The sequence below is a fragment of the Vanellus vanellus genome, assembly GCF_965231255.1.
Source record: "Vanellus vanellus genome assembly, chromosome: 7".
NCBI lineage: Eukaryota > Metazoa > Chordata > Aves > Charadriiformes > Charadriidae > Vanellus > Vanellus vanellus.
This window is the reverse complement of record NC_138912.1, coordinates 36521524-36538717: the sequence shown is the minus strand read 5'-3', so window position 1 is coordinate 36538717 and position 17194 is coordinate 36521524. Positions and strand designations below refer to the sequence as shown.

The window sequence follows — 17194 nt, the reverse complement described above, 5'->3', positions numbered from 1 at the left end:
CTCTCACACAGAGGAAAATTGCATTTGTATTTATGAGAAAGTGAATAAGAAGCCCTTCCGTACCATTATAGTAATCAATTTAATACAGGTATGCTACATATAGGATGAAAATGTCTCCTTTTTAATTCTGTGTTAAGTACAAGAGAAAAGCAACAGGACAAAATCTATGGGTGTGAATCCAGCACTACACTATATTACTCTCACAATGTTCATTGTTCTATAAACAGCAAAGCAATAGGAATTTTGGAAAATACTATGCATCCTCTCATCTCTTTAAATAATCACTACTTTCACTGAGGAGAAAATTCAGACTTGAATTTACTGGAGTCAGTCTGAGTGGTAGTTTCCCTGGATGTGGAAGAATAATATCAGAAGTGATTAAAGGTGGGAACTGAGGGGAAAATGAAGGAACTTTTGTTGAGCGATCCTAAAATTGTTTTCTAATTCATTACCATTGGCATTCTAATTACAATAACAGTTAGAGAAGTGCCAGCTTTGAAGTTTTTCAGTGTTTGGGGGATTTAGGAATCAAGATTTTGGTTTGGTCTCATCCAGAATAGCAACTAAGTGTATAAATAACTTCTGCTGTCAGGAGATAACTTTGATAACGAGTAGTGATCATTGCTTTTAAAGGGGTTATCATGCAATTAACTCAAAAAACTGATTGGCATTTCACAGTAGGTCTCTAAATAATTTGTCTTACTGCCATAGCAAGTACAAATTGTAACACTTGTGATTCATCTGCAAAACATACCGCTTGCCAGTTGTTTTACTCAAAGTGTTTAGTGCTTTGGCAGCGTGATCTGTCAGAAAGAGGGTCAGCAGCAAAATTAAAAAAACAGGGATTACACTGCAGTTGTCCACGGAGGGTAATTTGCTCCAGAGGCTCCATGGCTTTTTGCTTATCTTTGCATGTTCTCTGTCAGAAGGGCTAACTAACAGACGTTGCGAAAAGTTCCCTTTTTGATGACAGATCAGGGTAGACCATTATTTGCTGCGTTAAGCTTGAGCTGGCGGGACAGCTACGGAGGGCTCCGTGGCCAAGGTGAGAGGAGCATAAGCGCCTACAGACAGAACAGCTGTCTAGCAGTCCTTACTGTGCCCTAGCTATTCGAGGGTGGTGGAACCCGATTTACAGTGATTTCAACCTCAAAATTTTATTTCATTTTTTTATCTCTTAATTTCATAGACACTGCCCAGATCCAGTGAATTTATTGATTCCAGTTAAGAATGATATGATATTTAGTTCTTTGAACTTTGTGAAACGCTTGTTATTTTGCTAAACTCTAATAATACTAGGCCTATAGTTTGTTGTATGCCAGTAGTGGCTACCAAAAACTTTGTTAAGTTCCTAACAAGCCCCTGTAAATTCGTATAAGTCGGGAGATTTGGAAAAATAGGCTTAATGCTAAAAATGGAACACTGCATTTTAGTTCAACCACAGTAAAACCAGAAACCTTTTCTTAAACAGTTTGATTACTCCTTAATTTATGTTAAAAATGTACAGTGTATGAATGTGTATGTGTGCAATGAGTTGAGCAACTTGTAAAGTGAAAAAATTAAATCCAATGTACAGAAGCTTCCATGAAAAAAGAAAAAAAAGGTTTACATTCCTACCAGTCTCTAATAGAGACGATCAGAAATTAAAAAAGGTACTCAGTCACAAAGTAAACCCTCTACAGCTGCATCCCCTCATACTTCCTATTTAAAGCTCCAGTTTGCTATTCCAAACCAGTACGTACCACAAACACTCACTCTGCAAAGTAGCAGCTCAGAGAGTAGCAGCTCAACCACACAAACACTTTTTGTTCCACAAGTTCTAATACATGTCTTGTTCATGAGTGAAATTTATTTTACGAACACTCGGTTTTCTTACCTGCTGACTACTTTGTTGATTAACATCCTCTCTGAAATGCAGTTTTCTTTCCAGGTCCTTTACAAGTGCAGCTTTATTTTCCCGAATAGAATCATCTGTTGCTAATGGCAGAGGCTTCAGATTTTTCTTTGTTAATCCCTGGGTTGGGCTATTAAAAGAAAATTCTGATACTAACATGCAGCAACCGGTATTTTTTTTTTTTTTTGTCACCTCTGTGATATGATATGTTACGCTTCAGCTGTCTGGAGGAACCTATTATTTATTTATGTAGAAGCCAAAGTACAATATGGGATTTGATTTTTTTGGTACTATTTTAATGGTGCATCCCATTCCCATGCCACTAGTAATTAAGGACAGACATCTTAAAGAGAATAAGCATTATAATACTATAATAAGCATCTAAGTTGCATTTATATTTATCATGGAATAATGATGTCACAATGCTAAAAAAATTTGTACAGGTGTTAGCATAGGTATACAATTTGTACATTTTACTGTATCAGGCAATAATTTAAAAGTTAATACAATTTCTCATTGATTTTTATCTCTCATCTTCATGGATCATTTACTCTTTCCATGGACTTTTACCGCTTTTATGTATCTCACCCTTTTATAACACCTAACATCAACAGTTCTTTTTCTTTTTATTTTATAGATGTAGTCTGTTTTATTTTAGTAAGGTTTGAAAATAGTTAAATTCTTAAATAAGACTGGTGGGAGACTTTGAGAGTGCACTGCTGAAGCACAGCAGCAGCACGCTACTAGAGAGTGTGCGACGTTCTAGAAGTTTACCAGGAGTTGGGATCTTAATAACAGGGCGTCTAGGTAAAAGGCATCACTGGCGATTGCTGTGCAAGATATCTTCCTTTTGTTGTTCTGCAGACATGATAATCTCTCACTGCTTTTGTAACCAGAAATATTATAATTGATAGTGCCAAAAAGGGAAGCTGAAACATCAATAGATATTCGCAGATTAACACAGCTATTGTTCAGGTTCCTTCCTGATCTTTTGTGCCCTCACTTTGCCTTTCTCCCATGTAGAGATCTAGATTTGAATCTCGGCATGATGAGCTCTAGTTACCCAGGAATTCAGCTCTGGGCTGGGCCCCAGGAAAGGTGACATGAAGAAAACGGTATCTAACTACTGTACCTGGTAGGCTTACTGTAAGGATTTGTTTGATAATGCCTGTACAGCAGTTTTAGAAAAAGTAAAGCACTTTGCAAGGGTTAAGCAATGTATAAAGAGACCAGTGCTTGAGCACTTGCGCACCAGCTCTGAAGGGGAGGCAGGGGAGCGGGTGAGTAGTTGCAGTCGGTTTTTGCTTGCTGTTGCAACGTTGTGAAAGCGGGCCAAAGGCTTGACTTGGGTATAGTTAAAACCTTCACTGGGAACCTTATAACTTGATTATGTGTGCCTGCCCATGATGCCAGGGCCGTGCCACAGGGTGATGCCAATGATATGGCTGTGCTGGGCAATTAGGAAGTCTGTGAGTAGGAGTGCAATAATGGTTTGAAGGCAGAATTTCTTGGCACACAGAGTGGTGAATGTTAGGTCTACAGGGACACTTCTGTTATAATTACAGATTGGTTGATGTAGTATCAGCAGGATAGTTAGGAGATTGTGACTTACTGATGGTTATCCCTACCTTGAAGCGTACCATTGGTAAAAGGGGGAAATATTCCTTGCTTTGTGCAGAATTTGGAGTTCTATGGATAAAAAGTTGTATCAATTTACTGGTGCTAGCCATCCTAACAGGGTTCACGTAGTCCACAAAAGGGATATTAATTTCAACTCTGCTAGTAAGGAACGAACTCTTAAGGCCACAACCTTTCCTGTACATCGTCATCCTTATTAGCCATTTTGTCACAGAAATCATGCTGGCTGTCAATTAAAATACTTATGTGCAAACCGGTAACTCTCCTGAGATTTTCTGGGGGACTTTAAATATAGAAAATATTGCAACCAGAAAAATACCTTTACATACATTATTTCTTAGATTTACCTGGACAAAGAAATAACTTACATTATAAGATATCTTTTAAAACTTTACTTGTTGCTTACAGTAGGTAAGAATGTTCTTATAGCTCATACAGGCAGATGGTCTTAGAGTGACTTAACCTGCAAGCTCATGAAATCTCTTTTCTCCCACTAGTACAGTCTTATGAATCTCTGAGTCCCCAATTTCTTGTATATATCTGTTTATAAACTTGCATTTCTCTATCTTGAATTTATCTTACCCTTGATGTATCTAATTATAGAAGTTACTATCCCTTCCTTTCTTAACAGAATGTAAAGGTTAGATGAAATGATCAGAATATACAAATAAGTCGCTTTTCTATTCTATGAGTGACGTGCATTTCAGTAAACTCCCAACCGAACCCTTGAACAGAAATACATCTTCATTTTCTTTATGAGTATTCCTTGTCCCTGCTTCTGCACATATTGTTTATGCTACTTACGTGGCTGGTGTACTTCTGGGCAGTCCCATAGCATTGGTTGATGGCACAGTAGGAAGTGAAGGAAGAACAGCACTAAGGAAAGCTACAGGATTCTGAATTCGGCCAGTTGGGGACATAGGAGCAGGAGTCACACTCTGCGGCTGAAACTGTTTTACACTAGATGTAGAAAGCGTTAATGGAAGCACCATGGATTCTTTAGGGCTTGGTAGAGACTGTTCACTTTTGCTTGTAAACCCTCCTGAAGACCTTGATTGGGCAGATGGAGGATTTCCTGTGAAATTTTCCTTGTTATTTGTTCTTTGACTTCCTTGAGGGATGTTGCTGAATGTTGTAACTGAGGAGCTAGAAGAGGAGCTGGTAAGCGGGGTGGTTTGTGAAGGCAGGAACTGCTTAGGTCGGGTATAGCTGAATGCTTGTGAAGCAGAGGCTTTGCTTTGTTTGTACATAGTTGAGGTGGACTGTTGATGGAGCGAAGTAGCAGAATTCAATAAAGCTGTGTTGAATGACAGCTCTCTTGTAGACATCTGATGCAGCTGCTGTTGTTCAAGCAAGACCTGGTTCTGGAGCTGTTTTAACTGGGTCTGATCACTGCGTATAAAATAAAGATGAGCAAAATTGGTCATGAGCCCTGAACGTGCTGGCTGGCTACATTTCCGTATGTGAATTGTGAGAGAAAAATTCTATGTCCTGTGATACAGTAAGAGGTAGGGGAAACTACTACATGACATATTCTGTAACATTATGACAAGAGTGTGCTTCTCATAACTAATATATTAGCTTTCTACTAAAATAAACTTCGCGTTCCTCTCCCCTTCTTTGCCAGAGGCACAAAAGCTTTTTGTCTGAAAATTGTTTGACTGAAATATAAATATAAATCTTACTTGAAGATATTTAAGGGATAGCATCGTCAAATTCTGCATTATCTCACCTTAATACCTCTCTGGTTGTCCAACTAAGAGTAAGATTTGGTTTATCAGATTTTAAATGAGTGTTTGTAAGCCAGATTGCAGTTGTTTAGCTCCTGTTAAAGTGGGTCCTGAAACCAGCATTTTGGCAAATAAAACTTTGATGGACCAAAAGAGATATTACCAATGTAGTTTAGGTGGTGTTGACATTCAGTGACGGGCAGGAGTGCGTCATTCAGAAAGGACTTGCATTTCACGCAATTGTTGTTTCCTAGATGCTATCTACTGTATATATCTTCAGGGCTTTTTTACTTTGCAATTAAGGAAAATTATTTTGCCTTGTCAAGTGGTTTATTTAGTTATTATGTATATGGAAATACAGCACATGGAAAACAGGCTAACTTTTCGCCTTCCAAAACAGAAAGGACATAGAGGATATGGAAAATGATCATGTAATAAATTGTCAAGTATTAAATAACTATTGTTAAAAAGTGAAAAATGTAGAAGTAGAGACCAACCACAACTGGTACTGATTAACCAAATAGACGAAGTCAAGAGAACTTCTTTTTATTTAGTAGAATTATTGTTTCTATAATGTACTAAACAAAAATCCCATTAAAAGTAGATAAAGATGTGATTTCAAGCTTTCAAAAAGTAGAATCTTAGAGAGTTAGAATTTGTGCAATCCTGATTATCTGCCCTTGTTATATACATATGCATAATAATACACTCGGTTATTACATTGGGGGGGTGTGTGAGAGAGAAATCCCGCTTTATGCAAGCACTGGGCAACATAAATATTGTTTCTATTCCCCCCCTCAAACACACTATAACTCTGAAAGTAGGTAGGGCTGTGAATATGAGCTCAACAAATTAAAAAAACACTGCTCCAAGTTCTTCCTCTGCTACATGGTATGTAAGTCCTATCTCTCACTTGTAATGTTTACGCTATGAAATTACACCCCTGCTTAAGAGCACTAATGAATTACTTTATAAAGTCCTTCCTGAGCCTTTAGTTAAAGCTTGTGCCTATTTAAGAAATGAAATGAATGACTCTGCGTGCCTTTTGTTAAACTAGATTTGGGAGGTTTCAAAAATGCCGAAAAGATACTTCTTAATAAACTGCAACGTGAATTCCATAAATTGTCCTCTGAGAAAACTACACTGCTTCTTAAAATTTCCCATTTTGTTCACAGTGCACTGATCATGCAGGTCTCACATTATCAAACATTTCCAAGTGTTTCATCTGTTTCATGAGATTACATTTGTGAGACATTAGAGCCATGAGCATGGCCTTTGGGACTGCAGTTGCTAGCTAGTTGCTAGCCCATACTATGTGTAAGACCAAATGTGCCTGGTTTTGGCAAACTTGCATACTCAGAATTGGGTGAGATATGTTTGAAGAACCTGCTTTTATTTTGCCTGCATAAAAGCAGTGTTGTTCACCTTTTGTGAACATTGAGGGAACAGCAGAAAACATGGTGGAATATAATTTCAAAGGGAAAACATTTTCCTTTTAAATTTGGAGAACGCTTTTCCCAAGGGGGATATACAGAATAAAATATCTGGCTCTGTAGAATATGTTTTCTAAGAGTATGGTTAATTAGGCCAGCACCGTGTGATACTGACTGTCTTTTTGTTCTGCCTTTGAGTTTTTTGCTCTAGCGCAATAGCGTCCTGGTCTATGAATGCTAAATAATACCAGTGATGCTCCTGGGACTTAGAATCCCTTTTACTTACAGCTTGGGTTTAGCCAGTACTGGGGGGGGTTCTTTGGATGGTGATGTCGGCTCTGGTATTTTCATTGGCTGTCCATTTATCCTGTCTTGGAAATAGTTAGGTTTGATTTGGTTCGTAGCACCAGGTCCATCCTCTGATGGTGATTCACTTCCTTTATCATCTTCAGGCAGCTTGAAGTGCACACGGAGACCTATCTTGGAACTTGATCTGGGTTCATTGTGGTTCACAAGAACACCTTCAAGTTTAGGTTTAGGGGTTTGATTTACTACGCGATGAGAAGGAGTACGTGAGGGAGGTTGATGTTCAGCAGCAATTAAGTTGATTGAGCTCATTGTGTGAAGGGTAGCGGCATTACTGCTGTCTTCAGATGCTGAAATAGCAAATATCAAACTTTTGGTGATATGTAAATACCATAAATTATAGTGATATGAAATCACAAAAGTTACAGTTGGAAAAACTCACTCTGACGTCCTTCCAGCTGTTGGACTCAGTTGTTTGACAACAAATTCCCTTAACAAAGGAATATTGTAAAGGTGGGGAAAAAAAGAGACGCAGTTCTAGTTTGGAAGATCTGGGAGTGGTCTTCAACCATGTCCCCTGTTAATCTACTAATCTAATAATTATATTGAAATATAAACTTTATTTTCAGAGAATTCCCTAACTTTTTAGTTATGAAGAACACTGCCAGAATTGAGCTGAATTGGAGTCAACAGTGCACTATGCTTTATGTACTGTACTTTGCTCACCTAACTGCTTAGTGCCTTGGCAGCATAAATCGTGTAGGCGATACGAAAGAATCTGTTTTGAGGTTTCCTCCTTTGGGCTCTGCACGAAAGGGTTATTGAAACAGCAAGCTAGACACTCCATAGAGATTCTAAAAATGGCTATTGCCCAAATCTCGAGGTCAGCAAGAGTCGTGTTTTTGGAAGGGCTATGTGGGATTCATTCCCTAATGTTCCTTGTTCCTTCGTGTTTCTGATTGGGGAAGGACACTTTGAAAAGACATAGCAATCTATATGTTCGACAAAGCAGCCTGGACTGCACGGTGCAGCAGCCTGCTCTGCTCGTATTTACTAGCAAGCACAGGGCTAAAACAAACTCTTACCTTTGACAGTTAGATGAGCTATACTGGATACCGTGCCATATTTATTGCTTGCAGTACAGGTGAAACTGCCAGAATCTTCTGAAAATACTTCAGCAATAACGAGAGTACAAATTTCCTCTGCAAAGCATCAGAGCAGAATTATTACTTGAAGTGAACACACATTGAAAAAACACAAAAGCCTTGACTACCCCCAGGGACATTTCCTTAAGGTTTTCCACCTTGCTCAGTTTGATTTTAGTTTCATCAGTATTATCAATTTTGGCAGCCTTTGTGTGCAGCAGCTGTTATCAGCATTGTCTGCAGCAACTGGTACCCTCTGTGCTCCAGCATGCCCAACGAAAGTGAAGAACAGGTGTTGGCAGTGTTTGGAAAACATTAGAAAATGTTTTCCTAATCACACCAAGTACAGGCTTTCTCTCTGAAGAACAGAAAATTTAATTTGGAGAAATATAGTGTTCTCTATGCTCGCAACTCGCTAAAATACATGTATTTTTATCTCTTTGCAGATTGAAGGATTAATTATAATTAACTGGGAACAATTAAAACAGAGTCACTCTACAAGGTGAAGAAATACAAAACACATACGTATAGGCTGGCACTTTCCAAAACTACCGGTGCAGATTTGCAGATAGAGGGGATTGTGCTAATTGTGCTTGTAGAAAGTTGCCTTTTCACTTCTTTGTGAAGAAAACTAATGGGCACCAAAAATGTGCTAGCAAAATTGTACTAACAAAAATTAAATTCCATCTTGAAAAGTCTGTCTGGGGTTATGACATTCCTGTCTGACCGGTATCTGACATGTCCGGGCAGCAGTACCAGCTAATAAATACCAGTGATGACGGCATTTAAAATCTTTGATTTGGCCAGGTAGCTGGGATGGCAAGGCACAGTAACATCTAAAGGGTATTGAAACGTGGGCTGATAGCATTTCTTCAACTAGTCAGTGAGTATTTTGCCACAGTTTTGCAAGAAACTTTTCTAAAACCCTCCGGGATTAATATTTTATGACTATTTCTGTAGAAGACCATACCACACTTAAACTTGATTGTTTCATGCCATCACTGAGGAAAATCTAGTAGCAACAAAGAGATTATTTGCTAACAACTATAGGAGAATAATAGTTTATTATAGCACTAGGATTATAGAACTAGTTTAAGGCATTATAGTATCTAGTTTATAGTACTTGGATTTGCCAACCATTGCACGCATGGAAATCCAGATTCCTTCTGAATGAGCAGCAGGTGATGAGGCAGTGACAACTGCACCCAACTGATTACCCTCTGAAAACTGCTTCACATTACTCAGCAGTGATGCCACTGGACAGTAAAGGAACAGCATCGGTGGGTTCTGGTAGAAGCTCCATTTATTCATTCCTCAGACTCAGCAAGAGACATTGCAGAGAGAGGGAGTCTCTTTCAAGACACTTTTGGGGGTAAAACACTTTTAATAGAGCAAGGAGAAGAGTTACAGAAGTTTATATTTCATAAGAATTAATACTCCTTTGGTAATTTTCTGTCTTAAGAAGGACAGCTTTATATTTTTAATAGTGAAAAGTGTAACGGGGAGAAGTAATCGTAAGATTACTTCTCTCATGGAGAAGTAATCAAAATCTATAAGATTCCTTTGCTCAAACCATGCAGAGTAGCCTACATTCTGCTCTGACCCTTGAAATTAGCAAATCCAGCCACATTTTTAAGATTTGCTGATATCAGGGGTGGAACACCTGATGTGATACTCTCATATTACGCTGGTAGGGAGCAAAGGGAATGGCTGACATGGCTAAACATCTGATGCAATGTTCCCTAACTGGTAAGCTAGATAAAAATAGCTCAGTCCTACATCATCGGGACTACTTCTGAACCTCAGATATATGGGGGACCCTCTTACATTAATTCTGTTAATATTTAGCTCATAAGGTGGTAACATTTAGGCCCTAAGTTAGAACTGGGTGAAAGCAGAATGGAAACATTGTTTTCTTCAAAAGTGATTGAATTAATTCAAGTTATATGTTTATGGAACAGTCTACAGTGAAATGCATCTCACTAGTAGCTATAGAATATGGGGGAAAGGAGAAATTATGTTGTTTAAATTATGGAGTTTAGATAATTAATATTTTGTGAGGTGAATCACCACATTTGTATAATCAAAAAAAAGTATGAGCCTTTTGATGGTCCTCACCTGGTTCAGCCATAGATCGTGGTTCTAAAGGGAAGAAGAGCAGAATTAGTAGATTGAATATACTTACTTTTGTCAATAATTTTTTTTTCTTAAGCACTAAATATGAAGCTTGCTCTTCTCAATATGATGGAATACTCCTTTTCATCCAATTTTCTGTTTAAGGGGTGCTGGAGACAGCCAGGCCTTGTACTCAGTGGTATGCCAAATCCACTGAATGATATGAACACTTATGAGCACTTTTAAGAGCTTATGAATAGGAAATAAACTCTGCAAGAAGTTTTTTTTTTGCAGTCTTAGTACTACTTTATTGTGTCTTGAAGCGAATTTCTGAGACTATTACACATATGAAATAAAGTTATGATAAAACATTGTTTCATTTAGGTTTGATTCAGTGTGGTATTTAAGGAATTTCTATTGAGTCTTAGCAATTTTAGCATTTCATTGACTTGTGAGGAAACTGCAGGTGTTTTGACTGCATTTTAAAATTAAAGTAGAAGTATATGTTTATAACCTATCATGTATCATGTGCACGTACATGTATGTGTAAGCATGCTAACGTGTACATCAGGTTAATTTTGTGGATAAATAAGCGATCCACTGCACATAAGCACTATTATAATAGCACTTAACTAAAAGATGAAGGATTTACAGGCGATGGAACTCTACGTAAATGGTGCAAACCCAAAAACAAACAGCAGAATTAAGGCTGAATTAGAAAAGGACATTAGAGTGGCAAAGAGATCAAAATAGAAGGCAAACCAATTCAATAGTTTGGGGAATCTAAGACAAATACTACCTGTAAGTACGCAGTTCAATTCATCCACAGTTTTGGTTTATGGAACCCAGATTCATTGCCATAAATATGGCTTGTATAGTTCTTACCATTGTAATAAGAAATTCAAAGTGTTGCTTTGTTAGCAATTTTGTTGCTTGTCTATATTTTATTAGACACAGTATTTGCACACAAGAAACATACTTTTCTGTAATATCCTAAAATCTGGAGAATCTTCTATCAGTGTTCCTTCTCGATACCATTCAACCTTTGGGGAAGGAGCTCCTTTCACCCGACACTCAAAGACAACAAGCTGCCCCTCAGAAGCTGAAATATCCTGTAACATCTAATAGAGAAAATGAGTAGACAGTCAGTAAATGTCTTGTTGGTCTGGAAGTAATACTGATTTTTAATAAGATTTTGTAAAGCCACTTCAATCCTTGAATGGCTTAAGAAATGCATAATTCCTTTTTTATACTTGATAGCTAGAAAATTTTAATTCTCTCTCTGTACAATTAATTGACCTCTTTAGTTTTCAAATATGTCATAGAACAAATTACCTTTGTAAATACAGGAGCAGCAATTATAGGTCTTCCATCCAGTCCTTGCAAATAGTTAGTGGGGCTTTGAGCCTGTAGATTGCAAAACATCACATGATGATGTTTAGGCGTAGAGCAGATATTTTTCCCTATACAAGAGAAACGCGCTTTTGGAATGACACAAAAGAGATTTTTGTGGGTGAAATCCAAAGCAAAATATTTAGTGCGGTGAATAAAAGTTGCTCTATTGTAGACAACTGCTAGTGATCTTCCTGGATGGGGTACTGCCCAAGTAACAAAAATGCTGTTATTGGCATCATAGAATCATAGAATGGTTTGGGTTGGAAGGGACCTTAAAGATCATCTAGTTCCACCCCCCCTGCCCTGGGCAGGGACACCTCCCACTAGACCAGGTTGCTCAAAGCCCCGTCCAACCTCGCCTTGAACGCCTCCAGGGATGGAGCAGCCACAGCTTCTCTGGGCAACCTGCGCCAGTGTCTGACCACCCTGACAGTAAAGAATTTTATATAAATAGGGCCTTATTGGTCTATTGAGCTATTCATGGCAAAAAAAAACTTCACTGCAGTGTATTATAACATCTTTCATTTATACTTCACTAAGGCAAATCTATGTAGGCTGCTTGATGGTAGGGTCCTTTTAAAATTCTTACAAAATATTTGTGGATGTTAATAAGGAAAAGTTAAGTCATGTGTGTGACTGCTGACTGTCATTCTTCTCTTTTGCTCAAACCAATCAATTTACAGAGGTGGAATATCACCCTATTGATACTACTCAGTGAAATCAGAATGAGATTATTCTCCTCCTGGAAAACTTCCTCATATAACTTGATTCATAGAGGTTTTCATTTTATTGAAATAGAAGCTGCCCCAGAACAGCAGAATTAGTGATTCAGTATCTCAGGAAACATAGCCAAATTTTATAGGTGGTGTCTTATAAGCCAACAAGATTAAAAGTGGTAATTTTTCAGATAACTATCACTCTTGACTTAGGCAACCTCTGTCAAACTGGCAAAATGTTGCAAAGGGTTAGTTCTGTTCTCTTTGTAGTCAAAAGCGAACGTGCATTACTTCACCTAATCAGTATCTGCTTATTGGTTACCACCTAATTCTAGGCTGTAAACACTGAAAAGGTAGTGTAAAACGAGTTTCTCGTTAACTTTTCAGATTTATTTTTCAGTAAATATGGCTCTCCTTTCCTATTAGGAAAGAATTCACAGTTATGAGTACTCTGATAGTCTGCAACAAAAAGGACTCAAAATGCATGCTAACATTAATTAGAAACTTTTTGATATGGATATTAAAATGTTCTGTGGTAAATAAGCATATCTACATATGAAGTAAACATAGTAGTGAAATGATTTAGCTTAAACTAAGCATCGTTGAAAGAAAGTGATTTTAAGTGAGTTCTGGAGAGAGAGAAAGGAAAATGTTATAGGCTGCCGCTATTGAAAGTGAATGAGTCAGTCTGCAATGTGAAGAGGCGGTGAGTTGACTTTTACACATCCAAGTGCCCTTCACGGCATGCAGTCTCTGACCTGCGGGAGTACACACAGATTCCCGCCGCTGGCTGAGCTAGCGGCAGCTGCTCCTTCTGCTCACTGCCGCAGAGATGCCTGTAACCTGGGTATGAAAGATTCCCTTCCCTTTGCCGGGCGCTAAAGGTTAGCTAGTAGGCAGGACATCTCTGCCGTGTATGCAAGTATGGCTGTAAGGTTCAAAGTTGAAGTTTAACAGCAAAGCGAAAACTAGAAAATGTGGGGGTTCTGAGTTACAAACCGTAGAAGAAACACCTTTTTAAGAGCTTGCTTTTGGTGCTTGGAATTCACCATATTGTCTCCCCTACCTGATTAACTGGTGTTGACGCAGGCTGGACAGGTACAGACACAGGCTGAACCATGGCAGATGGTGCCTTGGAGGTTTCTTGATGCTTGGTTGCAGTTCTAACAGCAGGAGATGCTGCGTTCAAGGAGGTGTCAGCTGGCTTTGGTTTGCTGTGAAATAGTAACCAAAACCAAGTTCTCTTAATTGGAAGCTGGAGTTACGTGTGTGTCTGTCCCAGTTAAATGTCAGCCCCAGCCTCACTTCTGGGGTTGAATTCCAATTGATTGAAACCGCTCCGTACTCCTAGGTAAACTGCATTTTGTAAGAATCAGGCTGCATACCTTGCCACTCTAATCTTTCATACCTAGTTCAGTTACACCAAATGTAATAAATGGCCTGGATTAACCCAGCTGTAGCTTGAAAGCTGGTGTTACCAGCTCTGGACAGCATGAGAGGGCAATGCTCGTTTCTCGGAGGACAGTGCTAGTTTCTCTTGCGCTGCTCCTTGAGCTTATACAAAGATTTGGGCCTATAAGGTAATGAAAATACCACGGTCTGCTTGGATACAGATTCAATAATTTACTGCTGAAGAATAAAAAAAAGGAGAGGTATGCTTTCTGACCATCATATCATGCAATTTTGGTAGTGTACAGGTTGGCACCTCTTCACTTCTTCTAGGTTGTTTCTATATGGAAGTGAAAGAGTTGACCCTATTTATTTTTATTGCCAAGTAAAATAATGCAGAGAGTGAAGAGATGGTCCTTTTTATTCAGTTTGAGGTATGTACTGGCTGCTCTGGACTGTACCACAGGTACCCCTAGGGAAGCCAGCCTTCAAACCAGAGGAAGCCTCACTCAGAGTGCACATACAGTTGTTGTGATCACCAGTTTCTCTTTTGAAATTGTGAACTTCTTTTTGCACCTGTTCTCACATTAATTCCCTTTAATTACAGGTGTTCGGATTCATGTGACGACAGCTGGAAGCTAAGCAAAAATAAAGACACACTGATTGTACCCAAAACTGATCTTTCATAATTCTGTCAGTTGAGGACATCCCACTACAATGTCAGAGCAGCATTCTTTTTTTTCTAAGAAATACAAAATGCAATACATTACTTCACAATTTAATGAGGTAAGCAACTTAGCGATACCATCAAGTGATCAGGATCACAGTCAGCACTATATTAGCAATTAATGAGGTAGATAAGAAAAAACATTATGCCTGAGACATTTGGAAAAGTCTGAGCTAGAACTATGAAAAACTTAGCACTTAGTCCCAAAACCTTTGAGATCCTCTTGATCTTAAGTTTTATATTAAACCCTTACATTTATCAAAGTCCATAAACCAATCCAATCTGGAGTATTTTGTGACTTTGAAGTAAAAATCACCAAAGATAGGATTTGCTGTCAGCCTGAGGTCTTCAGTCAAACACACAGCAGTGTTTTTTATTTGCATTTTAAAAGAAAATGACATTAGTAATGAGTATAACCCTCCTTAATAAATAATGGAAAAAAAACAGGGTGCATAAGTCTACCTGATTAGAATTTCCTTTTTATGAAGCAAGGCTTGCTTTTGAGGTTGAATTAATGCATACAAAGGAGATCAAAATAAAAGATTGATTATTTTAGTTTTCAACCAGTCCGACTCCTTTTCCAGTTAATAGAAAGACTTTGACTCTGAAAGACTATAGATTTTAACAGCCCTGGACCAGGTTCTAAGTGCACAGGGAATGGATTTCATTTAGGAAAAATAAAATTATTTCCCAGGTTTTTGATTACATCTGACACCCTTTCTTTCTTTTTATAATTAAGTAGTCTTTTATACCCATCATTTGAGTTTACTGTAGTTCATATGTATTAATTTCCTTATATTAAATCTAAATAATCCATGTATAGCCGTCTTCTGCCAAAAACTTCATGACATATATTTTCACATGAGAAATTTTACTACACTGTTTTTCCAAGTCAGACACTTAAATCAGTATTTAAGTTGGGTCTAGTCAAATGGCACCTTTTTTAGTAAATTAATTTTAGTACTTTAATCTTTAAGGTGTCATGTTTCTTCTTATGTTTATATTTAATATTAAAGTTTCAATTCTTATGCTGAAGTTGAAGGCACACAAATAAATGTGTATTGGTTCCATACTATTTGTAAAGCAAACAAACACATACACAAACAAAACCCACCTGACCAAACCAAACAAGTCCCCAAAAGCCTAATGTGTTGGAAGTTGCAAAATATTAATGGAAACTGAAATCTCTACACTTGAGAGGTTTTTTTAACTGTAAGAAATATGGAAGATGTAATTGATTTTAAACTTACTGATCCATTTCGTTTTTGATGATTTCACCTTCAGAATCAGAAGAAGAGACTCCTATGAAAAAGAAAAAAAATCACTTAGCAGAGGGTTTTTTTGGGGAAGTTTATCTCTGAATGATACAAACCTTGATTCAAAGTTCCTCTAGAGCATTCTAAGGATATATATTATAAATCTGTGCCAAAACAAAAGATCACATTGCAGTGGAAATGAACTACCGTTGCATACTGAGTAAGATGCAGAACTGATATTGACATAAGGCAGATTTGGGATCAGGTGCAACTGAAATGAGGAAAACAGCATCCAAGAGTGAATGTATACCTGGGTCTTCCTCTCTTTTAAATGCCACTAGTATGTTTTAGTGTGTAATTGCTGTTGTGAATCAAGTAAGAGCTTTTTTTTCTCAGACACCTGATACTACCAGTTTTATTAAAAAAGGGGGGGGGGGGGAAACAGAGGTACCTAGAATCATAGCTATTATGCTTAAACTAGTGCCTTGTAGCACAGTTTGGAGAAGATACTAGCTCAGCTTACTAACAGCTGTCTCACTGAGACATTTTACACTTCTGATTCAGCCTTCACTGCGTTTGGAATTTGCATTTTCTCTGCAGTTCCTGCCAGTGAGCGTCTCCATCAGCGGTGGCTTCCATCCAACATCCACTGAGTTAGGTAAAAGCAGGCCTTGGCCCCAGTCTCAAGAACTAGTAAATCCCTGCCAAGTACAAACATCTCCCATTAATGTCAGGGGCAGTGCAGATACTAAAAAAGGATTCGTCCTTTCACTGTCAGATTAGAGACGTGAAAGAAGAACAGTAGAGCAAAAGTAACCTTGTATTAAGTAGGGTAGGTGCTGTAATTTATGAATGGCCCCACTGTTGTCAGTGGTGGTACTCATGGTATATTTCTCTGCCTGAGAAATGGAAAAAAGACAAAAGGAAAAAAAAGATTCTATGTGTTTATTCTAAATTTGTAATCCTGCTAGCACAATGATGGATGCGATCTAAAACCTTACCCAAAAAAGTGTTACAAAGAAATATAATACATAGACCTCTCTTAAGCAAAGTAGGATATATTAAAAAGCATAACGAGAAAGAAGAGACCTAAATCTGCAAATACATATACTGTTTTATTAACAGACTCTATTGTGCAAGTAAAATATCAAATTGCTGGCATTTTTATTTTGGTTACAAGGTCCCAATAACAGGTTAGGATGAAGCTATCCTATATTCAATTTTTTATAATGACTATAGGGAAAAGGTATTAGTAAGAATTAGACACAAAGTTTAGGTTCTTATATTTCTGTAGAGTATCACAGACAAAAAAATATAAGGTGTCATCAGAATCTGCATATTTCTAGAATTTGATCTTGCAGTGAGATATATAAAATCTCTGGGAAACAGCACAATAAAATTATGTGTAAAGGGCAGTCACTTGTCTTGAGAGTATTTTAGAGAGAAATAA

At 37.8% G+C, this 17194-nt stretch overlaps 1 protein-coding gene across 3 annotated transcripts in view; it reads right to left on the bottom strand.

Moving 5' to 3' along the window:
* Nucleotides 1–17194, bottom strand: part of MYPN (myopalladin) — a 79809-nt gene that overhangs the window by 23713 nt on the left and 38902 nt on the right. For all 3 annotated transcript variants that reach the window (XM_082486801.1, XM_082486799.1, XM_082486800.1), the window contains 9 exons: nt 15739–15790; nt 13439–13586; nt 11597–11668; nt 11241–11382; nt 10265–10288; nt 8087–8203; nt 6982–7351; nt 4337–4924; nt 1877–2024 (listed from right to left, as the gene is read on the bottom strand). In XM_082486801.1, coding sequence (XP_082342927.1) covers nt 1877–2024; nt 4337–4924; nt 6982–7351; nt 8087–8203; nt 10265–10288; nt 11241–11382; nt 11597–11668; nt 13439–13586; nt 15739–15790 — 1661 coding nt within the window. The remainder of the gene's footprint in view (nt 1–1876; nt 2025–4336; nt 4925–6981; nt 7352–8086; nt 8204–10264; nt 10289–11240; nt 11383–11596; nt 11669–13438; nt 13587–15738; nt 15791–17194) is intronic.